The sequence below is a fragment of the Rhizomucor pusillus genome, assembly GCF_041956525.1.
Source record: "Rhizomucor pusillus strain CBS 183.67 unplaced genomic scaffold VTP01scaffold_12, whole genome shotgun sequence".
Lineage (NCBI taxonomy): Eukaryota > Fungi > Mucoromycota > Mucoromycetes > Mucorales > Lichtheimiaceae > Rhizomucor > Rhizomucor pusillus.
In genome coordinates this window covers 391,469-418,994 of record NW_027192154.1, presented here as the reverse complement: position 1 = coordinate 418,994, position 27,526 = coordinate 391,469, and the positions used below count along the sequence as shown (strand labels likewise).

The 27,526-nt window shown below is 46.1% G+C and overlaps 12 protein-coding genes and 1 non-coding gene across 13 annotated transcripts; 7 read left to right on the top strand and 6 right to left on the bottom strand.

The window, feature by feature from the left end:
• Window positions 1-499: 499 nt before the first annotated feature.
• Window positions 500-572, top strand: VTP01DRAFT_t69. Its single transcript has one exon. It is a non-coding gene; the product is annotated as a tRNA-Lys (tRNA).
• Window positions 573-1,176: 604 nt separating this feature from the next.
• Window positions 1,177-2,492, top strand: VTP01DRAFT_2128 (uncharacterized protein; the record flags this gene model as incomplete). Its single annotated transcript, XM_069380555.1, has 3 exons — window positions 1,177-1,907; window positions 1,966-2,369; window positions 2,434-2,492. The coding sequence occupies 3 exons, from the start codon at window positions 1,177-1,179 to the stop codon at window positions 2,490-2,492; spliced, it is 1,194 nt and encodes a 397-aa protein (XP_069237631.1).
• A 1,014-nt stretch (window positions 2,493-3,506) lies between these two features.
• On the top strand, window positions 3,507-6,117 carry VTP01DRAFT_2127 (uncharacterized protein; the record flags this gene model as incomplete). The annotated part of the gene is made up of 3 exons (XM_069380554.1): window positions 3,507-5,657; window positions 5,717-5,925; window positions 5,985-6,117. The coding sequence occupies 3 exons, from the start codon at window positions 3,507-3,509 to the stop codon at window positions 6,115-6,117; spliced, it is 2,493 nt and encodes an 830-aa protein (XP_069237630.1).
• A 187-nt stretch (window positions 6,118-6,304) lies between these two features.
• Window positions 6,305-8,059, bottom strand: VTP01DRAFT_2126 (uncharacterized protein; the record flags this gene model as incomplete). Its single annotated transcript, XM_069380553.1, has 3 exons — window positions 6,305-7,185; window positions 7,265-7,779; window positions 7,836-8,059. The coding sequence occupies 3 exons, from the start codon at window positions 8,057-8,059 to the stop codon at window positions 6,305-6,307; spliced, it is 1,620 nt and encodes a 539-aa protein (XP_069237629.1).
• A 284-nt stretch (window positions 8,060-8,343) lies between these two features.
• VTP01DRAFT_2125 (uncharacterized protein) lies at window positions 8,344-10,033 on the bottom strand (the record flags this gene model as incomplete). Its single annotated transcript, XM_069380552.1, has 3 exons — window positions 8,344-9,143; window positions 9,221-9,393; window positions 9,450-10,033. 3 exons carry the CDS (start codon window positions 10,031-10,033, stop codon window positions 8,344-8,346), a joined length of 1,557 nt encoding a protein of 518 aa, XP_069237628.1.
• A 149-nt stretch (window positions 10,034-10,182) lies between these two features.
• VTP01DRAFT_2124 (uncharacterized protein) lies at window positions 10,183-10,525 on the top strand (the record flags this gene model as incomplete). Its single annotated transcript, XM_069380551.1, has 2 exons — window positions 10,183-10,329; window positions 10,400-10,525. 2 exons carry the CDS (start codon window positions 10,183-10,185, stop codon window positions 10,523-10,525), a joined length of 273 nt encoding a protein of 90 aa, XP_069237627.1.
• A 114-nt stretch (window positions 10,526-10,639) lies between these two features.
• On the bottom strand, window positions 10,640-11,742 carry VTP01DRAFT_2123 (uncharacterized protein; the record flags this gene model as incomplete). Its single annotated transcript, XM_069380550.1, has 3 exons — window positions 10,640-11,199; window positions 11,287-11,529; window positions 11,613-11,742. 3 exons carry the CDS (start codon window positions 11,740-11,742, stop codon window positions 10,640-10,642), a joined length of 933 nt encoding a protein of 310 aa, XP_069237626.1.
• A 1,802-nt stretch (window positions 11,743-13,544) lies between these two features.
• On the top strand, window positions 13,545-15,451 carry VTP01DRAFT_2122 (uncharacterized protein; the record flags this gene model as incomplete). Its single annotated transcript, XM_069380549.1, has 8 exons — window positions 13,545-13,598; window positions 13,659-13,792; window positions 14,038-14,208; window positions 14,265-14,380; window positions 14,452-14,520; window positions 14,584-14,628; window positions 15,088-15,200; window positions 15,272-15,451. 8 exons carry the CDS (start codon window positions 13,545-13,547, stop codon window positions 15,449-15,451), a joined length of 882 nt encoding a protein of 293 aa, XP_069237625.1.
• Window positions 15,452-16,174: 723 nt separating this feature from the next.
• On the top strand, window positions 16,175-18,491 carry VTP01DRAFT_2121 (uncharacterized protein; the record flags this gene model as incomplete). The annotated part of the gene is made up of 11 exons (XM_069380548.1): window positions 16,175-16,202; window positions 16,275-16,362; window positions 16,417-16,492; window positions 16,571-16,675; window positions 16,742-16,874; window positions 16,939-17,048; window positions 17,118-17,198; window positions 17,265-17,481; window positions 17,544-18,032; window positions 18,100-18,338; window positions 18,405-18,491. The coding sequence occupies 11 exons, from the start codon at window positions 16,175-16,177 to the stop codon at window positions 18,489-18,491; spliced, it is 1,653 nt and encodes a 550-aa protein (XP_069237624.1).
• Window positions 18,492-19,338: 847 nt separating this feature from the next.
• On the bottom strand, window positions 19,339-19,854 carry VTP01DRAFT_2120 (uncharacterized protein; the record flags this gene model as incomplete). The annotated part of the gene is made up of 1 exon (XM_069380547.1): window positions 19,339-19,854. One exon carries the CDS (start codon window positions 19,852-19,854, stop codon window positions 19,339-19,341), a length of 516 nt encoding a protein of 171 aa, XP_069237623.1.
• A 706-nt stretch (window positions 19,855-20,560) lies between these two features.
• On the top strand, window positions 20,561-22,105 carry VTP01DRAFT_2119 (uncharacterized protein; the record flags this gene model as incomplete). Its single annotated transcript, XM_069380545.1, has 1 exon — window positions 20,561-22,105. The coding sequence occupies one exon, from the start codon at window positions 20,561-20,563 to the stop codon at window positions 22,103-22,105; it is 1,545 nt and encodes a 514-aa protein (XP_069237622.1).
• A 144-nt stretch (window positions 22,106-22,249) lies between these two features.
• Window positions 22,250-25,628, bottom strand: VTP01DRAFT_2118 (uncharacterized protein; the record flags this gene model as incomplete). The annotated part of the gene is made up of 5 exons (XM_069380544.1): window positions 22,250-22,842; window positions 22,899-24,405; window positions 24,473-24,810; window positions 24,881-25,409; window positions 25,473-25,628. 5 exons carry the CDS (start codon window positions 25,626-25,628, stop codon window positions 22,250-22,252), a joined length of 3,123 nt encoding a protein of 1,040 aa, XP_069237621.1.
• A 1,252-nt stretch (window positions 25,629-26,880) lies between these two features.
• Window positions 26,881-27,375, bottom strand: VTP01DRAFT_2117 (uncharacterized protein; the record flags this gene model as incomplete). The annotated part of the gene is made up of 3 exons (XM_069380543.1): window positions 26,881-26,999; window positions 27,052-27,137; window positions 27,209-27,375. 3 exons carry the CDS (start codon window positions 27,373-27,375, stop codon window positions 26,881-26,883), a joined length of 372 nt encoding a protein of 123 aa, XP_069237620.1.
• Window positions 27,376-27,526: the final 151 nt, after the last annotated feature.

Genomic DNA, 27,526 nt, shown 5'->3' with positions numbered 1-27,526 from the left:
TTTATAATAAAATGTAGCGTCAAAAACACGTTTTCTTGCGTGTTACTCGGTTTTCTGGCGCATTTCCGCTGTTCAATTCGTTCGGCATTTCCATCTTCGTGTTGAGCACGAAAATGCTGACAACGTTCCAAAACGTCGTCTGTCGCCTGTAACTCGGATGTTCAAGTACAATAATATAGTTAGCTACTGCTTCCAGCAATGTTGTTATTGACTTTGTCAAATTCTAAACGTGCAGCATTCTGAAATCAGAATGACTGAAAAGGAACATGTACATCTTTGCAACACAGGACGTTACAGCCACTGATGCTCACAAAGCACACAAATTAAAAATTGATGTAGTCTAAGGTCAATGAGTACCACTCGACACGAAACTTTGTCCGTAGTATGGAATAATTCTCGGTTATCTTTGCAGCTATCAAAATTGATGTGTTAGCTTACGAAAAAGTCACGTAATCATACGTTTCAAGGTGTACATTTAATTTTAAAAAGCAACCAGGAGGCCCGGCTAGCTCAATTGGCAGAGCGTGAGACTCTTAATCTCAAGGTTGGGGGTTCGAGCCCCCCGTCGGGCTGTTGTTCTTTCACAGAACCTGTCGAAATCAACACATTTTTTTACTTCAGAAGTTAGTCACGTGACAATCTCGCAAGAACTCCTTTTTTGCGCTTGACTTAAACAGGAAGGGAAAGAACAATGTTTATGCTATTTTTCTCGAGTATTTTGACACCTTTCCCTGTTCGAAATAGGAAAGATATGATAACGTACCAAAAAGAATAGATATGAGCAGCCTGTACAATGGACCATTCTTTATACAATTGAAAAGGGAATAATATTTGAAAAGAAACGGAACAAGAAACGAAGAAGAACAGGAAGTGTTCCAATAAATTTGTGTGCGAAAAAGCAGCGAAACAGGCAAAAAAGCAACAGGCATTCGTTATCCATTTCTCATATAATCCCTGGTCTTTCTTCATTTAAACCTCGCTTTCAACATATAATTGCCTTGTAGTACAGTTCTAGTACTATCCATGTGCACAGTATGAGATACTTTTCATTTTTGAACGCCCGGCACGACGGATCACGGATCGACGCACTTTTTCAAGTCCGCAAAAGTGTGATCCGCACAACGCCCCACAAGGTGACAATTCACTTGTCCACCCCAAACGTTTCCCTCCATTGCGATGGAATTTCAAGAAGTGAAGCGGCTAGTTACGCAAAAGAATATTTCGACTACAGCCCTGAGAGACTTGAGCTTTGGGGACGATTCTGCTGACAATTTAGGCATCAGTCCTTACCAGTCTCAACTTGCGTACCTGCCCCTGTCGACGTATCCAAAGCGGGGCCAGCAAATTGCCTCTCGTCTAGTCAGCACCGTGCGCCGATTGGGTCGTTCAACTCGTAAAAGACAAGGCAGTCTCACAAGCGACGATGACATGTTGACTGTTTTGCACGGCGGAAAAGCAGCGGGAAAGAGGTGGAAAGTCGTCGACGACCGTTTCGGTTTCAGGAGTAAAGGACGACCGCGGCAGCGTAGGCTACTGTCTCGCATCAAAGAGCATCACAATTCCGCAAACAGCAGCAATTATACATCGGGAGGCGAAGATAATGTGGCGACTGGATATGTGTCCATGGATGAAGCCTACATGCATACTCGTCGCCGGCGCCGCGGTCGTGTACGCAAGGACAATTTCTTGCGTAAACTCCAGACCAAACGCAAGAACGCCCGGCTATTCCCGAGGAACAGAATCGAAACGGAGCTGTCAGTAACTAGAAAAGATTCTATTACACTGTCGCCACTGGATTTGCATAGGATACACGATCAAATGCAAACATTCTCTGTGCCTGAATCGTGGGCCCACTTTGATAATCATTCCGTCTCCAATGCCCTATCTAATATGTACGATGCTCCAATGTAGGTGCTTTTTGGGCATACCTGAAGCTTTTCACAATGCTGATTGATCTTTGCTTAGATCATCTGAACGGATTATCCAGAAGCTTTGCTCTGACATTAAGCAAATGCAAAACCTCGTCTGTAGCCAAGGGAACAAGATTGCAAGTTGCAAAGAAGAAATAGAAGGATACATCACAAAGCTTCAGACGCTGGATCAACAAGTGCAGCTTTTGAACACAAAAATTACTCAAAGACGACAAGACAGTCGAGATCGAATGCTGCAAACGTTACAGCAGACATCGCAGCGGAAACCGCAGATGCAAAAAGCACACACGAGGCATGAGAGATTAGTTACATCCATAGAAAATTACAGAAAGGGTGCAAACTATCTCATCAGACTGAGCAATTTGGACAAACGAGTCAAAGCAGCTCGGCGGCGACAAGATATATGGGATGCTCTGCAAAGTTGGATTCCAACGGTCGGTAAGTTAAAGAATGCATGCAGCAAAAAGCCAAAAGGAAGGACGCTCATTTCCTTTTTGATTAGCAATTCTGATTTTGACGGTGCTCATCAGTCTTCTGGTGTCTCTTTGCCGAAGCTATTGAAAAAAAGAAATCTCTCACAATTCCTACATGCACATACCTACTATGTATATATACCCTCTTTACACAGTTACGCCCTAATTCGATATCCAACCAAAGATGTCTGTGAACGCATACATTTCAATACTTATATTTTAATTTACTCCTCGCACTCCCTAGCAACGAGCCAGACGTATCATTTTTGCAGATTCTTGTCATAATATACGTTCTAGCAACAAGTTAGTGGGACAAGAGGCTCTGGTCATGTACATACTAAAACATCAGAGATATAAAATCTGTATAGCCTGCAAGTTTTAGGCAATTTCTGTAATTAATGCATTTCGTGTTTTCTCCTTATTATTTGTTACTATAGTTATCGATGACGGCAAGGTTACTCGGCTTGTTGGCGTTTGCGTGACAGTGTTAGAAACATGAACCTGTGAATGAAAGGGATATCAGTCTAGAAGCAGCAGTGACATTTGAGGAGCAGAGGGACAAGAATAATCTGTGTGGCGTGCAAAGAGCGTCAGGACAATAAAGGGACTCGTGGAACTTCTCGGCCGATTCAGGGCCGCACATCCCATCCAAAATTCGTTTGACGTCTTTGCTGCCTGACCTCCTCCTCTGCCAGACCACGTTTGTCACTGCATGAAGTACAATGGCGTCGAGAGAACGATGCGGGTAAAGCAGCAGGAGAGCAGCGACATGCGGCTAGTGTAAATACACCCATGCCACTACTGCTTTGTTTTCATACCGAGCGTAAATAAGTTTTTATTTAACTGCTGTGCGACCGAGAGATGAAACCCGATGTCGAATTCTGCTGCCTCCAGAGAAGTTTCGACTAAATTTTTGTATACCACAGTGTCTCGTGCAAAATGATGATGAGGACCACGCATCATGCGAGTTCCCTGAACAAAAGAAGGTCCCTCTTTTCTGTAACCCACTTTTTAGGAGATGTGGGGAAGCGATACCCCTATCGAGGGCCAGCAGAGTATTACATCTTTTCCTGTTTCTTTCATCCTTTGCCTCCCGTTTGCAATGCCCTCCTCCGACGATAACAATAGCAGTACCAACCGAGGGTTCATGTCACGCTACGGCAGGAAACGTAGCAGCGAAGATGGTACGTCCTCGGTCCAAAGCACGGCTTCATGCCAGCCAGAAACGCCTCATCGACGGCGGTCGCTTCTTCGTAACAGTGTTTCAGCCATGATCAAATCCACCTCTTTACTTTCAATGCAGTCATTCGCAACAGTCGATCCTAATCATCCAGGGTCTACAAAAGAGTATAAACAAAAACGGCAAAAGCAACAACGTCAGAAGCCTTCATCGTTCATTTCTCGACGCCAATCACTTTCTAGAGCAACGGCTTCCAGTTTGGCAAAGATGGTCGGCAACTTATCATCACCACACCGTTCCAAGGATGATAAAAAGAAACCTTCAAAGCTGGACAAGATACGCAACAAAAATAATAAGCAAGAATGCAGCGGCTGTATACCGTCTCCACCGGAGACTCCACGGCCTACAAATGGTAAACGTTCGTCTTGGTCACCGTTCGGACAACGATCACGGGCAAGCCAAGAATCGTCGTCTCCAGGTGGCGACGACGGCTCCTCTTCCTCTAAGGCCTCATCTCTAATGTCATCCAATCGCGAGGAACGCTCTGTCACTATACAAAATGCTGCTGCTCCTGCTTCTGGACCGACTACATCCTTTGTGGATGAAAAACCACCTCAGTTACCACCCATGGAAACAGCAGCGCAGGAATCGGGCTTCTTTTTTGACCCTATTTTGTTTGCATCAAAGCAAGATAATGCATCGCTGCATCCTCTTCAAAAGCAGCAAGATGTTTCCGCTGCAACAACAGCTTCGTTGCCGTCATCATTATTGAATTTCCCGGTCGCTGCTGCTACCGGAAGTACCGGTAGCTTGGTTTCAATGCACAACCATTCGTCCATATCTTCGGTATTTTCTTCTATATCCTCATCAAACAAATCTGCTCGGCAACCCTCTCTGCAACCTGTATCACACCTCCGCCAACAAACTTGTGAAGCTTGCAATAGACAGACAACCAAGAGGAGCAACCTTGTTACAGTTGATAGCAATGACAACGACGAGTCGAATACGAAGGGAGATAATAGTCAGGCCAGTCAGGAGTCGACCAAAAGTGATGACGCCGCAGAGACCAAAATGCATCAGGAGTCAACGATGACGACGAAGGAGAAACGCCACCACGTAGGCACAGCGACGATGTCGGCCCAGGCCTCTGTAGTAGAAGATCAGCAGCAGCAACAGCGACAGCAAGTGGAGGAGCAAGAGCAAGAGCAGCAGGTGAAGGACCTTCAGCTCGATAGCGAGCAATTTCACGATATCTTTCCCAGTAGCAAGGTCGAGGATAATGATGGTAGCGGCGCAAATATGGAGACCTTTTGGGAATCGCAGGATGTGAACAACGTCGCAGAAGAAGCTTCCACACCAATAAGGCCCCTCAGCTCGTCGGCAGCGGCAGCAGCAGTAACAGAGGAAGAAATAGTGACAGCTAGTAGTGAAGCAACAAAGCAGCAGAGCAATCGCTCGCTTGATACACCGACCTCCTACTTGGCGATCATGCAGACGAGTCTTCCCAGAGATACTATTATTGGAGACAATTCTTTGAATGCATGCGCTGCATTGTTGACCGCTGCGTCAAAGGATGAGGATTCTTCCCTTATCCATCTGGTGACTAGCTGTATCGCGCATGCTGCAAAGTTGGAGCACCTTGCGCAAGATATCTCTCGCTCAGAAACCCTTGTCAAGGAATTGTTGCAAAAGCACCGGGTGCTTTTAAAATCATTCGACAAGAAGGAAGAGAATTATAGGAAACATGTGGAAACATACCAGCAATTACTGTTCAGACAGGAGCGCATGCTCAAGGACCTCGAGCAACTTTTGGACCGTTCACAGGATAACGAGGCTGCATTGGTTGTTTCCTCATCTACCAGCGCAATTCAAGCTCGCCAAGACAGTAGCAGCAGCAGCATGTCGTTTACTCCACTGCTCATGACCCGTGCTCGCTGGACGGCCGGCCTGGTTTTTGGAGGCGCCGTGGGTACAGGCACCATCATCAGCCGAGAGCAGGACCATTTGGGCTACACAACAGATCTCATCGTTACTGGCACGTGTGTTGCCACAGAGCCTCAGTTGCTACCACAGGTAAAACAAACAAATGCCCAAGGTTTATATACAAACAAGCCAAGTAAACACCCTTTTAGTACTTGCAGAATCATCAACAAGACCAGGATGTGCATTTTCATCACTACCTCTTGCATATACCTCATGATTCTCGCAGTACTGATTTCATGCTGTGCTCGCCAAATGATTGGGTCAACGATGCGCAGTCAACAGCATGCCAGTTCACGCTAGGTGAGAAACGGTGCAATGTCGAATTCACCTGGTACAATCGCCGTCATCACTGTAGAAGGTAAAACAAGGTGGCAATGCATTTGGAGCTTTCCTTTTTTTGACAGTGAAATTTGTTAGCTGTGGCATCCTCATTTGTCACAAGCACAGTGCAAATCGCTTACCTCTTTTTGATCCTCTCAACCGAGACAGAGGAGAATGGGCACGTGTTTGCGACCTCTGCTTCTATAGACTCGTCAATCATTCACACTAGAGTCCTCTTTGTTTCAACCAGAACATCCGTGTAATTGCTCTTCGTTTCACTGTTATCATTATATTATCACTGTAACCGGCAATTTATATATATTACCGCATTCTCGCCACCAGAGACAGCCAAAAGATATACTAAACCAAGAATAAACTTGTAACGCAACGACATAATTTTTTTATTATTCAATCAGCTAATATACAAAAGTTGGTTCATCATTTCCATACGGACGAGGTGGATGATCCCACTTTAAGGGGTAGTTTTCGATCTGCGTAACAGGCGCTACAATGCGCATTTTGCCCAGTGGTCCCTCTTGAAACTCAACAAAGAAGGGGCTGTCACCATTGAGGTCGATTTCTCGAGGATGCTTTTGCTTCCATCCTTTGATGACCTTAAACAACAAGTCGGAAACATTATCAATAGCGCGCATCGAGCCGAAGTCGTACTCTGCAGCGACCTTTTTGATGATTTCTTCTGGATAAGTTCCCAAGGCGACGTTCACCATTTTAACTTTGACAAGGCTTGCAGAGACATAGTAGCTGCCGCCTTGCACGGCACGATCACGCAGGGCGCATAAAATACTGGTTGCGCCGACGATTCCAGTGAGAAGATCAGAGATAGGTAGGGGAGGGAGCACGCACTCTTCATTGTCAAGTCCCAAGGTACGGCCTTGCACGTACGATGCACCACTTGCGGTGTCGCCGATTTGTTGCCAGCCAGGTCGGCCATTGTAGGGACCTTCGGGGCCGTACGAGCTCTCGTCCACGTAAACGATACTGGCGTTCTCGCCTCGAGCCTTCTTCACCAATTCTAACACGCGCTGCTTGCCGAATCCCAGACGTTCCAAAGAGTTTGGCCGGAACCCATTGATAAACACGTCGGCCTGGCTCACTAGCTCTTCAAGTTGGGCCTTTTGCTTAGGATCCCGGGCATCCAGAGCAACTGTGTGCTTGCCAGCCGTCAAAGTGTATTGAAGCATAGTAATGTCACGCAAATGCGGTGGATTCACCTTGATAACCCGAGCACCGAGTTCTGCCAACGTCCTGCCAATAGTAGGACCAGCAATTACTCGGACTGGAATATATTGTTAGAAATGGGAACCATTTTTCTCTCTCTTTCAAGTAGCACTTGCCCATTTCAACGACCTTGATACCCTCCAAAATGCGCTTAGCATTCGATGGCGAAAGATACGGCACAGGTTCATTGGTAGGTGGTGTAAGTTGCCGAACATCGCAGAGCGGTCTTGCAGCCAACGCTTTGCCCATATCTGTTGCTAGCCATTCTTCGGGCTTGTAGCACTTGCTTCCGCTGTGTTTTTGCTCAACCATCATTTTCTCCAATTCATCCGCCGTGTATTGTTTCACCCAGTTTGCGACAATCTGCTGTGCTTCTTCTAGACTAATATCCCGCTTGTCTTCCAGTCCAATGTCTTTGAGCAGGAAGCTTGCATTCAAATCACCGTGAAGCTGGAAATAGCGACCATCCTTAGTTTCATAAATGCGCGTGGCAGCGCTGTGCATAGGCGGACCCCACATGCCATCTTCCTCCCAGTTTGGAGCTGGTTTATCCTTGTCGCCACCAAACTTGCCATTGACAGAAAAAAGACCTACGTTTGCCAAAAACAAGGTTGCATGTGTAGTGTTCACCTTGACCTTGCTGGGCTCGCCCCTGCGAAAACCATCGCGTCAGCAGAACGTCCTTAAAATCTGTAGTAAATCTATTACCCAAAGCGTTGCCTGGCTATCTGGTCGGCTACCAGTCCAAACGCAGAAAAGATAGCCGCACAGAGAGCATCCGACTTGAGGCCGCCGGGAAGCATCGGTGTCTCGTTACCTTCAAAGGTAACCTGGTTCCGAATATCCTCTTTGGATATCTTTAGAGCAGGGTTTTCTTGAGCGAGGAGGGTGAGTATACGTCGTGCTTCATTGGGAACTGTTATAGGAGTCATTGTGTATATTATATGGAAGAAGAACTAGCTGCAGTATCCTGCTGCTGTGGAATTCTTCCACCCTAAATAATATACTGGGCTTCGGTCCTTTGGTTTTTCCCAATGACAAACCCCGGCAGATCGTTTTTCCCTCATCCCCAGTGCTATGGTATTCCACATTAAATAATATAGCGGGCTTCGGTCCTTGTTTTTTCCATATGACAAACCACAGCAGATCGTTTTTCTTCCCAGCTCTTTTGTTCCCAGCATTACTGAAGCAACAAATTCCTTTTAAAAAGTCATCTTTAATCATTCTGATCTTCTATTTCATATTCTTCATAATCATCATCTTCATCCATGCTTTCTTCAGAGCTTTCTTTGTATTCTTCTTCTTGCTGTTGTTCATTGTCATTATTTTCATCCTCCTCTTCTTGTTCTTCACTAAATCGTAGTTCTTGTCCATCATCTTCTTTTATCTGATATTGCGACCATCCTTCATCGTCATTATCGTCGAAGAGTCGCACAAATCCCTCTTCTTCTTCCTCCTCCTGTTGCGAGCGTGCAACAGTATCTGATCGCTCGTCTGTTCGTTGCTGTTCCTGTTTTCCTATATCTTCGCCGCGACGCTGCTGCTGCTGCTGTTTCTGCTGTTGTTGCTGCGTTTTCTGTTCATGCAAATATTTGGCACTCACCCAGCTTCGCAAACTAGCCACACCGGCAACACCAGACTGCTCTTTTGTTCGTCGTGCTACGTGCGGCATAAGACAGTTTGCATTTGAGCATTTGCCTGTTGCTGCAAATTCAGGGCACACGTGCACATGTTTGTTTTTGCACGCCAATCCTTTGCTACAATAGCCTTCAACTGCAAATGCTCTGCAAACTGGCGCGTCCGGCCGGACATGCACATGCATAAACATACAAGACTCCCTTGTACAACTGCCACGCTGGAAGTAACTGCAGTGCGGCATAACTTCTGGTGTAGGCTCGTGCGATAATCGACACTGCCCAGCAGGTTTCTTGCATTCGTTCTTCAAGAACCACGGACAAACAGCACGGCGGCTCGGGTCGTGAATGAACGGACAGCGTGCACCTTTCTTGCATTTTCCTATACAAATTTTTTCTCGTCGTCATCATCACCTAAAGGAGAGGCAAGGGTATACTAATGGTTTGGTGGCAACGTACCGTAGCGTGTATATATTCCACAGTAGGTTTTTGTCTGTTGCTGCTGCTTCTCTTTCAAAACAAGAGTTTTTCCAGCCTTCCCTTGCCGAACATAACCTTCAGATTGCGGACCGGGTATGTATACCATGTTTCCTTGTTTGCTGCGTTTCAAACCTGGAGTCGTAATCCCTTTTCTATTGCATACATAATCCAGTTAGCACCATCGATCCACATACAATGGAATATTTACCGTTTCGATGTTCGTCGTCGCAGCCGGATGAGAGAACCAGGTTGGATTGTCGGTGGCAATGACCGATTGCTTAAGCGATCTTGTCGTATCAATTTTCTGCCTTTTACGATAAAATTGATGCCATCAATCGTCACACTTCTCTCTCCCGTCGGGGTCGTGCTCTGAACAATGGGGACGGCAGTGTTGTTGATGAGTTTACGGTGCGGGCTTGGGCGCGCAATCGGTGATGAAGGGTTGGGTATCATTGGTGGTGGTGGTGGTGGTAGTGGTGGTCTTGATATCACTGCGTGTGGAGAATAGCTTGGTTTTGGTATCGTGTTATTCAGCGTCATGTTGTGAGAATGAAAGGGTAACGTTGCAGCAGCGCCAGTTTTGCCCAGCGTGCGATTGTACGAGCCGGAGCGTGTTGTCCCAGCGTTGTGAAGTGTCAGGTTGTATGATCCACCTCTGCCACGTCCTCTCGGTGGCCACATCCCTCTTGCGAAACCGCGACCTCGATTGCTCGACTGATTCAGACGATGCTGTTGAATGGCACCGGAAAGCTCGTTGATTCGTCTCAACAGTTCTGCATCGTTGCTTGACATAGCAGCAGTAGCGGGAGAAGAAAGAGAGAGGAGTGGGAGGAGTGGTGGGAGTCGAAATCTCCATCTGCCGCCAGCCCGCCCCGCGCTGCTGGGACAATGAAAATTCGGGAAACTACGCACACACTTTAACACCCTTGCACGGAGCGACAATGTCGTCGAGCGTTGGACCTGATTGCACAGAATTGAAGCAAAAGTACGATGCTTGCTTCAATAAATGGTACTCTGAAAAGTTTCTTAAGGGCGACACCCGGCCGGAATGCGAAGAATTGTTTAAAGACTACAGAGCCTGTGTCATGGTAACTGTCAATAACAACAGCATATACAGAAAAGGCAACAAGGAAGAAGCTAATAGTTTTTCTTATAAAGGTAACTTTGAAACAAAAAGGCATTGATAAACTGCTGGAGGAGTCCCGCAAGGAAGCACCATTCCCTTCACCGTCCGTCGACGGCGACAAGAACGACAGTAGCAATAAGAACAACACTGCATCGTAATACCATCCTACAGCCCACATACACGCAACATGCGCAGACGACACAATCATGCAATTATTCTACTCTAGAGTTAACACAAAACAAAGCAAACATAGAAGAAAGCAAAAAGAATTTCTAGAACAAAACGTAAAGACACACTGTTGCTACTGCAAACACTAAGCTAGTTACGGCCGTTGCACCGCGAGACAATGCATTAGGTGCAGAAAGTGACAGCGATGGCGATCGTGCAAGAGGGATGGATTGGAAAGGTTGCTGGCCTGTGATCGCCGCTGTGATCTGCTGATGGACAATGTTCGTAACATGCGTGATATCAAACCATGCATACTGATTAGCCTCTTGGTCTATATTTGGCGAAGTCTTGCTATGCGTGCGCAAATAGTAATCTGTAATATTCTGTGTGATACCAAAATTTGCAGGGTTGTCAAGAACATTGGAGACAACGTTAAAGTTATCAATGAGAACAATGTCAAAACCTTGCATCTGTGCGAGTGTTGAGTTGAGAAGCTGATTGAATTGCTGGATCCATTGTTGGCTCTGGGCGACAGTGTTATCCAAAAGAATGCGAGGACTGCGATGGAAAGGGACCATGTTAAATATCAAAAAATGAGTGCCCTGGACTTGCTGATTCAAGCGAAGCATTTCCCCGTGGATGCACGCAACGACGTCGGGTGCAGCTTTTTTGTGTGCGTGAGACGATGTATGTTAGTTATACTGCATGTCCCAGTGCTTAAATAGTTATGGGTCGTATATTCTAGACTCACAGACGCCATTGACCATATCGTTGATACCAACGAAAATGCTGTAAACTGTGGTGTTTGGATCGAAGCGTGTACTGTTCTGCAAGAAAAGAGTAGCTTGCTTTTCGACGCTAGAGTGGGATGCAGTGCTGGGCGTGTCGTTGCAGAGAGCGCCGCCGACTGCATAGTTCAACAAAGTGGTATTGCTCCACGCGTTCGCTAGCTGTCTAACCCATTTTGGACCGTTGATATTGTCTGAACCGTCCGCTAAATAGTTGGTTTCACTTTAGCTCCATCGGGTTGCAAACCATCTTCGTTCTTGGGGTTGCTCAGCCGATCGCTCTACGTACCAGTGTAAGAGTCTCCAAAGACGACGAGGTGATTGACATTGATGTCAGAGAACTGTGCACGGGTATCGCCACACAGTAACAGTGCAAAAATGAAAATAATCGACAAGAAGGATAGACGACCAGCGTTCATATCTTTTCAGGAAAATCAATGTTATGGTTACAACAAATTACCCCAACAGTGCTCGTCACAACGACGTTTGATCCCGTTACTAATCTTGAGTCTATGTCTTCTATGAAAAGCCAGCGGGTGCGGCAATCTATTAACGATAAAAGGGAGGAGGAGAGGGAGAGAAGGAGGACGAAGAGAAGTAGAAATGGTGTGAAAAAAGAAAAGAAGCCAAGCATTTTCTAAACTATGTTCGCTTTTACTATCGGCCCGGTAGCATCAGCAGTTTACATCATCTTTTCGCTGCCTTAATCCAGTAAAATAAGCAGTTTGCAGCTAGCGCTGATGTCTCGCGGCGCCGATCACTCTGGTCATCGGACAAAATCTCTCCCAGATGCAGATGCATCGGTTACACCATCAATGAACAATTGACACCATATTGTCAATGATCCCCCAGGCAATAAAGATCTATGCATGCATAACTTCCAATGTAGATGGTGTAATAAGTACGGAGTCTATATATACGGTTATCTACCTTTCCGGGATATCTATATATTCCTCTCATGGCTTCAACAGCATGTAGGTCCTTCAGCATGGATGATCCGCTGTTAACCGAATATTTTATATCCAAGAGCGTGTTAAGGAAGGGTATCTGCAATGTCTGAGCAGCAAATTTTGCATGCTATCATGACTGCAAAACTTTGGACATGCATCATACTGTCGATTCACATCAGACGTTACTTGGCATCATTTCAAAAAGTCACCAGAACTACAGCCTTCCCTTTCTTTTCTTTTCTTTCCTGTTACTCATTCCTATGTCTCAAGTTACGGCTACCCTTCTGCGTGTATGAAGACCCCAGTCTCCTCGATAATCATCCTCCTTTCGAGTCGCCCTAGACCCGAGAGCTTGTCCAAAACTCGATGACGTGGTTCTTCAAATCAAGTTTTGATATATCTATTCCCGGACACATCACGGAGGCAGCGGAAAACTGGAACTGGAGCTGATATCACGACAGCCACAGTAGTGAAACGCTTTTACATACGTATCGGACTACAAAGACGATATGGAATGGTACTTCCGTTGTCATTCTCGATGCAGCTGGAATCGTGCTGTGGAGTGCACCCGAAGTTAGAAACGGGAGCGGGAAGGTAGTATGCTGATGTAATTTAATTAACAGGAGAGAAAGTTGTATGTCTGTACTGTATGCTTAGAGGACGATCAGGCAGAGGAAGCAAGCATGTGTTCGAAAAAATCAAGATTGTCGAATTTAGCAGGTAACTCAGTGCAGCGTTGGAAGGAGTAATGAGTTGGAGGAATTGATAGGAATTTGTTGCTAGTGGAGATAAAACTCGGAAATTGGGATTTAGGCGACGGTAAGTTATAAGAAAAGGATGCGGTTAGTGATTCGATAGAGACGAACGAAAGATTTAGCAACGCAACTGGATGTTATGGACAGTTTTTCTGTTGGATGCATCCGTTCCCAGTCTGAAACCTTAAGCAAGGTAGCATCCCATCCCAAGCTGTGCTATCCCAGTCTATTCCAGCACGTGACCACTTCATACCCTCATCTGCTGTGAAGATAGCAGCGGAACGAACACTAGAAGGTAAGTTACATAGATGCGATAATTTTTTAGAGCACCCTATACCAATTCTGAGTATAGAGGAAGTGCATAAGCTATTGGAGCCGTCAACGAGAGACAGCATGCTGAGAAGGAGGAGGTAATAGCTTGTTTGAAAATATCCTGCTCTAGAGATATTACTTACGCATGTGGATGCGCGTTAAGAGGAAGAGCATGGACAATTCGATATCGGGGAGATAGTGCCGATGGCCATCCTCGATTCAGACCGAACGATCTTACATCATTGGACGTTCGCCTTGGTAAAATTCTTTCTTACTCTCTCGTTGAGAGTTCCGCCTTGTCTAATTTCTGTCAAATAGTACCTGAAGAAGAACACAGAAATCCCGAATAGTTTCATCGACGGCTTCCGGGAAAAGGAGGTTCTGACAGGACTCGCTTTGGAGTTACTGCGCAACTGGGAAGGCGACAATCGCGAAGATCGATTTGCATTAAGGTAAGTAGTTAAAATATATTAACTCTCGCAATGCAATCGTCTGATATCGAATAACTTGGCCTTGTCTTTGATCGTTGATACGATTCCTTGCTTTCTATTCAAGCAAGATACTGAACAATGAGTTCGGTTTTGAGCAGTGGTCGATACAAGGAGTAAGCGACGCCTGGCAATATCCCACGCCTTCCCGAAGTGGAAATAGGGATCATCAAGGAGGTGGAGAAATGTCGCGTTTTATGCCGTAACAGAGCGCAAGTGAAAACAGTAGAACGACGCGAGAAAGAAGAGCACAAAAGCTTGGAGATGCTCCTACCACAGTGTTTCCCCCACTGTGAGAATGGACGTATCTGTGACGATATACACAACCGTCCACCATCATTGGATCACAGAGTTATATCCAAACTCTTTGATTGTTCAAGGTTTGCCATCCACGCGAGGTATTATTGCTAAGCTTGTGCATGTAATGCTATTTTAGCTTGCTATGGAAGAGTGGAAGCACACGATATTGCTGCTCTCAGGTGGCAAGGAAGGCCAAATGGGTGAGAAATGTAGCGTTGCAACTGAAGAAGCTGGAATGGAGAATGATGCAACGTTCGCAAACTGAAACTTGACCGTTTCGACTGTTTCTGGACGAAAAATCAATATTATCATGATGCATGAAGACGTAGAGTTGAGCGCTTCGGAACGGATGGCACGAGGTCCCAGCCCACTGATAGTATCGAAGCAGCACAGTAAGAACATACATGTGTTTACATGTATGATAAAGTGTTTGGAGAGGCTGCCATTTGATCAAGAACATCAGAAAAATCAGCTATGTATCATGTTAATGGACTGGATCGGTAAGTTAGCACCTCTGCTTTGCTCAATAAGTTTCCATTCGCAGGTCTTTTCTTTTTTTTTTTTTTTTTTTTTTTTTTTTTTTTGGCTATGTGGGAAGACTCGTGATACTCAAGTGAAGGCCCGAAGACATTTCGTCGCTGTCCACGTAGGCAACTTATATATTTCTACTTCCTTTGCTGATTTGAGGAACTTGCCTAAAACGCTTGGACTGTGGAAGATTTTTGCACTGCAATCTAAAATCCCTCTTTATTAATTCATATGCAATACAGGAAACCTCATTCGCATGCTGAAGGCGAACGCGCGAGACAGAGAAGAATCCAGAGGCATCGCTCTTAGCCCCAGTATGTTCTTTATCCCCCCGTTGACGTTGCGAAGCTAAAGAAGCTATGCGGTTATGGATCCATTTATTTTCACATCGACTGGTGTTCTATGACTGCAGAACGAAACACATATCGTAGGAGAATTGAAGAAGGATGTCGATTATACGATTTCGATGTACGGTCGACGTAGCCATTTGAAGCCCACGCACGACCACACTCGCAAATCTGCTGCTGTAATATCAAGGCCGAGAGTAAGTTAGTATTGAGGCCGAGTATTACATACTAGTACTTGCTGCTGCTTCTTCTTCAAATTTCCATGTAGAGAATTCCAAATACTTGTGGTGAGCAAGGCTACAACGAGCGATTTCAATACAAGGGACAACTGGAGATCCACCAAAGACTGTATCATCCTGTGAGTTTCGAATCTTCGGCAGCACTTAAATGGGAGGAAAGCAACATATACATTATTCGGAGATTCGTCCTCTCATGGCGTCAGCAATAGGTAGATCTTTTAAACACAGCGACATCAAATCGTTTTAAAGTATGCAATGGTTTAGCTAAAATGTGCATTGCTATCCATTTGAGAGATGTCTACAGGATAGATAATAGGACACTACGGTGCATGAACGCACGGATGCTATTTCCCTAGACTTCACTTCTGAATGATATTCTGCCGTTCCGACAAGTTGATAACCTGTAGACTTCTTTGCTATCGACTTACCATTGCTATGATAACGGACATAGAAATCTTCTGAAACTATCCGTTGATATCGGTGGAGACCATTTACAATACAAAGTAGGGAAATTAGAATGCATCGCGTCCGACAACGTTAGAGAAAATAGAAATAAACTATAATATGTAAAAGCGCATAACCGACCTCGTGCTGCTGCTGATAAACGACGCACGTTCCACCTACTAGAACTGATGGTTTCATTCCCTTTAACGGCACCACCAACGACTTGCAGCATGAATGTAATTACCATCAACGCCAAATACCAAGTCCAGTGTTTATACCTATCGCGGCAAAGGCGTATCGATTTTTTTTTTTTTTTTTTTTTTTTTTTGTCGGCGCGCAGATCACGTGCGATGGTTTAAAGTGGGAAAGAAGGGGAACACCAATTCCAAGACTTCCGACCGACGAGTAACCATCTTGGCCGACAATTCAGCATCGTCTTCTTGGCGGTGAAACTCTGACTGACGGGTATAACAACAGAAGACGCGAATATGTCAACACCTATACAGGACTTTATTGGTAAAACAGCAGCAGCAGCAGCAGCAGCGGCGTAACTTCAAGAGTCATTCTAATCCTCACACGCAACAACAGAGGGAGCATGCAGTCCTGCGCGCTTTGAGCCCGACCTTGCTTTGAATCTCGAGATTTGCGAAATGATAAATAAAAAGCAAGGCAATGCGTAAGTTATGAAGTTGAGAGCAGCAGTGTACGGTGGACCTGACCTGCCCCACAGGCCACGCGAAGCAGCCATGACAATAGTGCGTCTCGTGAATAGCAAGAATTTGAACCAGGCCATGCTGGCACTCACAGTAAGTGAAGATTATATATATCATCAAAGAAAAAATATGCTCGGGGAAAATGTTGACTTCTTGGACCAATATACATAGCTTTTGGATAACTGTGTAAAGAACTGCGGATACCCTTTTCACTTGCAGATTGCGACGAAAGAATTCCTCAACGAGCTTGTTCGCAAGTTTCCCGAACGCCCCGCAGTAAGTCCTGCGTCTACAATCAAGAAAGAGGCATCGACTAAGTAAAAAAACATGTATTTGATGTAGCCTTTTCCGAACCCTGTCATTCAACGAATTTTGTACCTTATAAAAGAATGGAAGGTTGCCTTGGCAGATATGTCTCGGCACAAGGATGATCTAGTACACATCAAAGATATGTACCGGCTGCTACGGTACAAAGGTGATTTCCGAAACAACGACCTGTACAATTGCAACAAAGGATGACTTACAGTGTGTATATCCAGGTTACCGGTTCCCAGAACTGCGAGATTCCTCGATTGCCGCGCTCGCGCCATCACAGTCGCTCAAGTCCGCAGAGGAGTTGGAGGAAGAGGATCGCCTAGCACAGTCAGCTGTAAGCTTCCTGTATTTTACGCACAAGCCTGTTGCTCCCTCGACTAACATTTGAACCTGCTTGTTTTAGAAATTACAAGAACTTATCCGTCGAGGACGGCCACAGGATCTTGTTGAAGCAAACCAGCTCATGAAAGTCATGTCTGGTTATGTAAGTTGCTCTTTCTTCTTGCGATGAGTGAAAGGAAAATTTGAATATTTATGTAGAAGAGATTAGGACCAACGAGCCAAGCCAAATTATAAGCAAAAGTTCGAAGAGGATCTACACAGGATACAGGAGAAAGTGATTCTGTTGTACGAGATGCTGGAAAATGTCAAACCTGGCGAGCAGATTACCGGAAACGAAGCGTTAATGGAATTGAAGAATGCAAGCGCCGGTGCTCAACCAAAAATCCAAAAGATGATTACAGAGGAAGAGGACACAGAAAAGATTGGCAAGTATATAAACGAGTCTTTGCAAAGCAGCACTTTAGTAGTAACACACACGACTTTGCAGAGAACCTTCTTACTTTAAATGATATGATCAACAATGTCATGGCAAAGTTTGCCGATGTTGTCAAGGGTATCTACGATACACAGTACGAGATTAGTGGAAAACCACCAAAGCAAACGGATTCGCAGGAAGAACCTAAGCAAGCGATCAGCTTGATCGATCTCGACGACACACCCGCCGCTGGTGCTGCTCCTTTTCAATCTAGGCAAAGCAGCACCGCCGCAACCAGCAGCAAGGCAAATGTTTTAGACGAACTGAGCGATCTTTTTGGCTCGAGCGCACAAATCTCTCCTTCACCACCTCAACAGCAGCAACAGCAACAGCAACTCGACCCTCTCGCGTTTTTGACCTCTCCCGCCACCGCACCACCTGCTACTGCTACCGCCGTCTCTCCAACCATATCCACATCATCGTTCGGCACGCCCAGCACGGCAAGCGATCATTTCCAGGAACCTGTATCTAGAAACGGAGGAGGCGAAGCTCACGAACCGGGTAAGCTTTCTATTTATCATCAAAGCCTTACCCGCGTGTTATTTGCTAAACAGAAGAGCGGATTTAGTTGACCTGGTCAACAAGAACGGTTTACACATTGTTCTGCAAGTCCAACAGGCCGATACTATCTGGTACCTCAAAGCTCTTTTCTCTAATCGATCGACAGCGGACATGGAGCACTTGACGCTCCGGCTAGCAGCACCGAAATCGATGCAGCTCAAGATGGAGCCCCAGTCGTCAGAGACGATGCCAGCAAAGACAGAGAATTCTGTGACTCAGAACATTGTCCTCAAAAATCCAAACAAGGTTCGTCGCTTTGCTCTGCAAAAATTGATGAATGACAAACCACTTATTAACACACACTTCCAACAGGAACCTCTGCGGCTCAGATACAAAGTGACCTATCAGCAGTTTGGCGTAGATATGGAGTTATCGGGCGATTACAGCGCTCAAAAGTAGAAAAGAAAAGGAAAGAAAAAAGGAAAGCTGCTATCTAAATATGTTAACACCCTTTGGAGGATTCATCCAATGTGGCCTGTTCCATGTTTCTTGCCAATATTCGTCAAAGTGCTTGTGCAACGGTAATCCAAGAATAACTGCTTGTGTGCTATTCAGTTGCCGCTAGGCCCAGCAGAAAGAACTGGCTCTTACACGATATATTATCAATGGGACCACGGTCTCTACCAGATCTTTTAATTAGATGGGGCAAGCCAAAAGCATCAGCCTTGTCCGCGTATGTCCGGGAGCATCGGAAATGGTAGGACTTAGAGCGATTCTATAGTGTTGGTCTATTTTTGAGAGTTCATTGAAAGTTTCAACAAGTGGTTAGCGGTTTGCTTCGTGCACAGTGTAATCAAAGTTAGAGACCAGTGAATATACATATTTGAGGCAATTAGAGAAGCGTGAAGAATAAAAGGCAATAGGGATGATGCTGTTGCTGTAGAACGTGCACATCGAAATACGCTCTTTCCAGGAAGTAATTTCGTATGCTCTTGAAATGGTAAGTTCGTACACACAGTATTTGCGCAATATGCCTCGCAAGAGAGACCGCGAATCAGATGCTATGCTTATCGAAGATAGGAACAAGGGCATAATATAGTCAATGATTAAATAGCAGCCATTCCAGATCAAATCAATAGAATGAAGATAGTATAAAAAGACATCCATGTAAATAGCATAGAGAATCATTCATTAATTGAGTACATTCAGCTTAGCGTACTCTTACGTCCGATTTTTAATCTCTCTAAACCGCATATCACAGAACAACGGTAACAACGGTAAAAATAGCGGTAATAGCGGTAATATGTTACGGTAAATACGTGGCCTTCAGACTAGCACCATTGATGTAGCGTTGGAAGATACCCTGTCGTTTCCCTTCTTCAGAGCAAGTTGAACAGTTCATCTTGCCCTGCAAGTTGAGAATATATTTGTCGACAAAAGTTGATGAGAACGTCATTTTCCAACTTTGTATTCTGACTGTCATTGGGTGGTGGTTCGGCCATCTGGCTGGTTGTCTTCTTCCTCCCCTCTCGGCCATCTCGTCATAATTCTGCTTTAGGCGAGAGGTGTATTCGTATCCAGCCTTCGCATATGCCATGGCATGATCAGGCTGGCTTTGCATATCTCGGATAGTTTTACTGAACTGCTGTTTCGTTGCTTCGCAAACTGTTTGTAGAGCCTCGACCTTCCTGTCCTCAGGTCCGGCGTTCCTACGAACTGTTTCCTTCGCCTCTTTAAACAGGCTAATGATCGCTAGACCTTTCCAATGGTTTAAGGAAAGGATGTTGCGCGGGCCTGTAGTAAAAGAGTATGCTAGGACCATCAAAGAGTGCAGATCATTGCTCGTAGGATCCACAAGCTCGGCAATGCTGTTCCTGGTAAACCTCAAGCATTCTGTGGCCCGGTGTTCGCAGGATGTCGTGAGGAGGAGTGGCAACTTGTTGAGTGTGTCGTGGACAGAACAATAAGATCATATATAAAAAATCTAGTCTTCCCGGTAAACTGTCATACAACAGACAAACTCTCTCTCGAAATATTTGATTAATATAAATAGCCCTGATCTGTAGATAGATGCTAGATTGTTCTGTTCTTCAGAATTAAAAGATCGGATATAGATTCACTGTATTTTTGTTGCCAGTTTCTTACTGTATTGTCCACAAAACATACCAGAGTGGCGTGAACTTCTCCAGTTGCCCAGACCTGACCTTCTCCACTCAAATTATCACCACAATAGAATACTTCTTGTATTCTCTGAAGACCGTTCAGGGAATACAAAATAACCCTGGATATGAACTCTTGGGTGACAGTATGCTGCATCCTCAGGAGTACAGGTGGAAGACTGCCGTCATCGGCTGAGCGTGTTATAGAGGGATGAAATTTTCTGGGAGTGAGGTGGGACGGGCCGACGGACTTGTGTGCGTCTGCCTGTGTCGTGTTCCCGGAGGAGGCGTTCTTGTTTGCGGGACCAGCAGCAAATAATTATTCATTCTTTTTCTTTGTCAACATTAAGGGATGGAGTGAGAGCAAAGATGCTCCAACCTCCCAGTCTTGAACCTTACGCGTCTGTATCCTTCCAGCACAAACAGCCGACTTCACCGTACCCGGGCGACAAGGAGACATCGGGACATCGGGATGCATTCCTAGATGCTCTGCTGCAACGATCGGGTGCATTAGGCCGACAGCGACGATGGCGACGATACCGCGGCCGAATCCTCGCTGCAGCGTTCATTTTGGCCCTGTTCCTGATTTATTTTTCAAACACGCTGCTGATATATGCAGCATTTTTGCGGATAAAACTTGACAATGCGTTATTTGATAGTCGATGGTTGCCGTGCGGTGTACTGCGCAAGGAACCGATTCTGTACATCCAAGATACCGAGCACGTCCAAGTTGTTTGGGAGATGAATTGTATACCACGTGGAAGCGAGCCAACGATGCAAATTTCTTGGCAGCACAAAGCACAAGACGAAAAACAACAAAAGAAATCGGTCGACGCTGTCGTCCTCGATGATCGGCACACATTGTTTAAAGCGACCATCGGTCCACTGGACAAGAGCGGACAGTACGAGTATCAGATTACACATCAACGGCGACCCGTTGCACGACACCAATTCCGGTGGCATGCCAAGGAAACCACCCAACCTATTCGAATCGCCGCCATGGCAGACAACCAGTTTGGCCTGCTCACATTTGTGTCGCTACTTCGCCAAGTCAACAAAAATGTAGACTATCTATTGCACGCCGGCGACGCGGTGCAAAATTACCCGTCGCTGCGTCAGTGGCAGACTGATTTCGCCGGCCCGCTCACGTACTTTGGACTCGGGCAGAGGATGCCGATGATCTACGCGCATGGGAACCACGACCACGATCCGCTGTATGAGTATCACTATACCCGCGTCGGTCCATCCAACGACCCCTGGTTCGCATTCTCGCTCGCCAACGGAGCCATCCGGTTCGTCGTCCTCGACAGCAACCTTGACTGGCAGCAGCAAGATACTTGGCTGCAGAGCGAGTTGGCAAGTGCTGCCTTCCAGGAAGCACAGTTCAGAGTCATTGTCGTCCACGTCCCGCCCTTCCTCGAGTACTGGGATCCAGAGGCATGGTTCGAGAAACACCAAAGTGAATGGGGTGCGTTTGTAAAGAATCGATTCGTCCCTCTGTTTGAAAAGTACGGCGTCGATCTCGTCATATCCGGACACCAACACAACTATGAGCGTGGATCACGCAACGGGATTCACTATACCATTATCGGCGGGGCGGGTGGAGATATCGACACTGAGCGCGTTGAAGATTATAACATGTACGAGTCAACCCTAACTGATTTCCATCACGTCTTGCTCGAGTTCTTGCCACCTGTTGAACAAGGCGGCAATTGGCGCTTAGTATGGGAAATGTACGACCTCCGTGGTAACAATATGGATAGCATGCAGATAACGGCCAAGTCAAGGAGCCCGATGGAGCAAATTATTGTCGACGATGATGAACAGCAGCAACAAGGCGCAGTGGCCAAGGATGCGATTGAAGAGTTAACATTCCGTGAACTAGTAGAAGATGATCCTCCAGAGACAAATTAATTTTTTTTTCTCTTGTGCTCTTTCCTCTTTGTATATATACATGTAACCATCACCACCACCACAACAACCACTGTTGCTAATTCATTTCATCAATCAAACCACCTTTGCAGTCATCTCATTTGTGTGTGTGTGTGCGTGTGTGTTTTATTGCTCTTTGCTTGCGCTCATTAAATGCTCTAATTTCCGTTGAATATCCTTGTTAATGTCTGCATTGGAAAGTGTGTGATCGTGCAAAAATGGTTCAATGTCGTCAGGCACAGTGCATAGTTCTTCAAACGAGTCCAAAAGTTCTTCCACTACGCGGATCGCCTTGAATGAGTCGTCCTTGACGGGATCTTTGGTCTTGCTGGATAGAATGTTGGGTGCGAGGACACGCGCCAGGTTGGCCGTGTCCATGAGACTGTTGGCGTCGTGCGTGGCCACCCACTGGATGAACAAGAACAGAACTTCGAGCGTATCGCGATGCGTCCGCGGAAGCATGCAGCATGCAAGATGCAGCACGCGTCTCCGTGCAACAGGGTCCTTGATTTCTAGCGCGCATGTGAATAAGCCGTGGAGTTTGTACGTCAAGAGCGGGTCAGGTAGTTCTCTCAGGAATTTCTTGATGAGAGCAGCTATCTGCACAGGATTCTCTGCAAACAAGTCAACTTCGTGCGGGTTTCTGTTGAGTGCCTCGGTCAGCTCTTTTAACCGTCTAATGTTGCCGTTCTTTCTAAAGATGCCTTCAACCGAGACATCTGAAAAATAGACGGTATTAGATGGGCAAGATTCAACTCGAAAAAAGAAGACCCACCTTTCTGTCGAAGTGCAGTGATAGCATCATCGATGAAAGAAGCTACACGGATAGGCGATGGACTGGCACCGAGGTTGGAATCGACACCCGTTCGCTCCGTCAGCAATTCTAACGACACACCAAAGGTACCATCTTCCTTTGGTTTGTTCGGCTTTTTGGCGGCGCCGTGCTTGAACGGCGTAAACAACTTGCCCCAGATAGATGCTTTTTTCGTCTCGATCAAGTTGAGCAACTCCCGTGGAGTAAAATAGTCGCGGACGTACGGCTCAATGTGTGCAACAGCAACGTGTCTTGCAATCATGTACTGGAGCGCCGATAACTCTGAGAAATAGATGCGGACTTTGCCGGTCTGCTTGTTCGTTGACGGCCGATAGACATTCATGTTTGGCGGAACATGGCTATGCGTTTGTTGTTGCTGCTGTTGCAGTGAAGTCTGTGGCTGTGGCGGCTGCACAGTTTCTTCAGGATGGACACTCATGTAACTAGGCGTGTTCCTGCTTTCCATCCTGGTTGCTTCAGTCACTTGCTTCGTCCGTGGCATTACTTCCCTGGTCCCAAATCCGCCAAAACCGGGCATCGGGGTCGTGGGGGTATCGCAAGGGCTTGCAGGAGGATCAGTCAAGTTGACGCTGCTTGTGCGCGGCAGTGCTGGCAAGTCCTTGTACTGGTCAGCGCGACGCAGACTATCCAGACGCTGGGGGACAGTGTTGTTTGCAGCACTATTTGTCGTCGTAGTCGTAGTCGTTGTCGTTGTCGTCGTCGTTGGAGCATCCTCCTCCTCCCCTTCGGGTATCGTTGCGGTTGACATGCGCTGAGAGGCGTTTCCAAGCACAGTAGATCGCTTTGCAGTCTTGAATGAACGCGATACTTTGCGATTTAGACTAGTTGTAGACACGCTGGTTACATCGTTGATCTGGGTAGGGTATAGTGGCGAGTGTCCTTTATCTTCAATAGGCAGTGGGGATTGGTTGAGTGGAGATGGATGCACTTTGGTAGGTGATGAGGAAGAAGTAGAAATCTCCTTGGTGCCCGTGATTTCCTTGCTAATGTACTTTGTGGTGATGTTGATATCGACGCTAGATAACTGGCTGTCTGTGATCTGAAGATGGTTGCATAGGCGGGACAGGGCGATGCGCAACAGATATGCAAACTGAGTGAGGCGAGTGACTAATTCGAACCTGCTCCATGTCTCGGCGGGTTCTCCGTGCACGCCCGCGCACGAGGCGCAGATCACTGATTGGGACGCGACGTTGAAGGTTGCCAAGTGCAAAGATTCGTCGAGCGGTGTTTTGCATTGACGACATTGGAAACACGATGCATGCCAGCGGATATCATCCAATTTGACTGCCCGATCTTCAACCGTGGTTTTGCATGTGTGGCATATATCCGAGTTGGGTTTAGCCTTGACAAGTCGCTGGCTATCCCGGCTGTACCTTTCCTTGCCAGCGACTTCCATCAGTTTAGCCAAGAATCTTGACACAGCTCCTGATCTTGCAACTTTGGATTCCTAAACGGAATAAGGTTCATTGCCTGTCCTACATAGCAGTAAATGATCATATATCGAGTTGCTTTACCAGTACCAGAGCGGCTGTCAGACCGCTTCGAATAAGAATTTTAAGCCGGTGAGCGAGCGAGGTGACGAGCGCTAGCAGCTCTTGGTTATCGTTGACTTTATCTTGACTTCTGGCAAGCAGTGAAAAGAAGTTGATGATCTTTTTGCAGAGTGACTTTGCGTAGGGTATATATTTGAATGTGCCCAGGTTAGTTTCATGGTACAGCGTGTCGAGCTGGTCGAGGGCAGTGAACAGTGCTTCGACGTGCACCAGGAACCGCTCTGTAAGACAAATGCCATCGATAAACTCGGCCTTGGAAACGTGAAGTAGCATCTCCGAAATGCACACGGCGGAAGATTCTGCAAAAGGCAGGAGATCTGTTAGGTTGTTTTTGCCCCCGCTTGTAATTACTGCTACTCGTCGTTTTACCTTCGAAAGCTGACAATACAGTCCAAATGCGATACACTTTTTCTTCAGTTTCTCTTTGCAAGGCGATCCAGTACTCTGACGAATTGCGTGAATCATCCTGCTGCGGGCCAGCGTCCTTGTTGACGGCCACTTTAACGTTCCAGTACTTGTGAATCATGAAGCATTCGGGATGCCAGTGCTCAATCACATCCATGCGGTTAATTTCGACGTATTGCTTAAGAATGGCCATGTCGCATCCACAGCACTGCGCAGCGAAGCGGGTCGTGTAGTGAAAATGGCAATAAAACTGGCCATTGTGTTCGTAGTATGAGTCGTTCGGGCCGAAATGTGTCGTGCAAAGGCTGCAGGAAAAGTGATCTGTGTGGTATTTTCGCTCGCCTGCAATGATATATGCTCCACGCAATGCTTCGTGACAGCTGTCGCATACAAGGTCGAGACGTCTAAAGTAGTCGCGCTCACATAGCGGAAGTATTTGGCCGTCATACGTCGAGAACGGAAAAAAGCGGGCAGCCACTGGTGCTTGACAGTCCTTATGTTAAGAAAAAGGTCAATATGGGCAAGACTTACAATAGTAAGAGGACCGCTGTTGTACCATGCAAGTAAAGCATTCGGGATGAAAGGTGCCATCCAGAGCGCGAACATGCTGCTTGCCGAGGGCCTGATGACATCTAGTGCAAGTAGCTAGTCGTGGCTGGTGAGCAACCGAATGCATGCCAGGAGATGACATGCTGGTGCTCGTCGTGGTCATTGGGAAAAGGGAGGAGGAAGGAAGGGAAACAAGAACCTTTTCCAATATGCAGAAAGTTTGGTTGTACTCGGACTTTCACGTTCCTGAACATCTGGTGCTGTTCGTGTTTTCCTGGGATATATATATGCGAATGTATATATTTATCGCAATGTCTTTTTCCGGTTTAGTCTACTCTATCTTTTTAATTTCTCGCCATTGCACGGAATCCGGTATACAAAGTCTTGAGTGTCTAAGTTTCCGTTGTCGTTAGAGCAATGTGTCAAACGTGTGTGTGGGCATGGCAATTGTCCAAGTATGCACTTTCATTGCAGCAACGTCGCACAGGAAACGGCTTCTGCGGAGAGTTGCTACTTTGGGGTAGCAGCACCGCCGCCGCCATATGACACTTATACATGTCATTATATGCATCATTCGATTTTGCTATTAAAGTTTCAAGGGCGGGTATAAATGTAAAAACATTATGCAAGTTTCTTCTGGCTCTTGCATGCAGCAGCTCTTCTGCATCGCTTTGTCCGCCAAAACGTTCGGTCGGCTGATAAACTGCGCCCTTCCCTCCAAATTTGGTTACACCCTCGTTCTTGTCCCAAATTCTTACAAGTTACACTCTTCCGAGAAATGTACCCGGTTGGTAAAATGTTTTCATGCAATCCAACTTGACAGGAACGCCATGTGATTTTTTCTAAACGATCGCTGATACGTCCTTGTCCTGTATACACTTTAAATTGCAAGGTTGTTACAGCACTTAATAAGTTCGATCTAGCAAGGAGTCGAAACTGCTCGCTGGCGGGATCCAGAGATACACATGTGGATTCTTCAGTCAAACATAGTCGTGTTCCTGGCACACACGCGAAGAGATTGCATTGCAAGTATGTAATGTGAAATATGTTTGTGGTTAAAAATATCACATTAAATTAAACGATCCAAATTTGTTTCCGTTTACTCGGCTGATAAACAGTAACCAAAATCAACCGGATCACAAGTCAATGAAGGGATTGTTGTCCAGTATTCATGGCCTCTACACCACGAGAATCGCGCTCTGTAGGCATGGTTGTTAGAGGTTGCCCAATTTGTTCCATTTCCTTTCATTGTTATTTCCATTGACTGCTCTTCAGCTGTGCTGTTATTCGCCGCATACAATGTCCTTTCAAAGTAATTCGTTCCATATAGAGAGATCAACTCACTTCTCCTCCACCTATGGCTTAGTGATTGGCAACCTGAAAAGAAGTGGAACAAACTATGTAGTATATACCCTTCAATCCTTGCCCTCCAAAACAACTTGTGCAATGGCATATTCCCCATCATGCGACAACGAGACGTGCGAGCGGTAAATACCCAGCGACTGGGCATTAAGTACATGTAGCACAGGTTTTCCTGATCCCAATGTAAGCACGTTGCAGTAATTACCAGGTACCAACAGGATTACCTTTTTCTTTAGTCACCCACACCTGTTTCCACTCCAACTTGTGCGCGGGATAAAGAGCTTTGTAAATTGCTTCCTTGATACACCATCTTTTTTTATTATTATCATTAATTAAATATAAAGTACACACGCTGTGAAGCTAAAACTGCTGAGCCCTTACCGCGATCCCAAGTATCGCACCTGATCTTTTTTGTTCGGCAATGTGTCAAATTCCTGAAGCTCTCGTGGGCTCAGAATACGACGCGCAAGCGGCCGACTTCCACGTCGTGATACAAGTTGAGCGATCCTCGGCAAATGCAAAATGTCGACTCCAATGCCAATGATCATGAGACTGGGTGGGTGGCAATGGGCGCGACTTTTTCCTCAATCATGCAAAAAAGAGAAAAGTAACAACTTTGCGATATTTTCAAAGCCAGCAAACCTACCCTCTTTTCCTGCTGGTTTCTGCAACTAGTTCGTGTTTCGCCTGCTTGGGCCC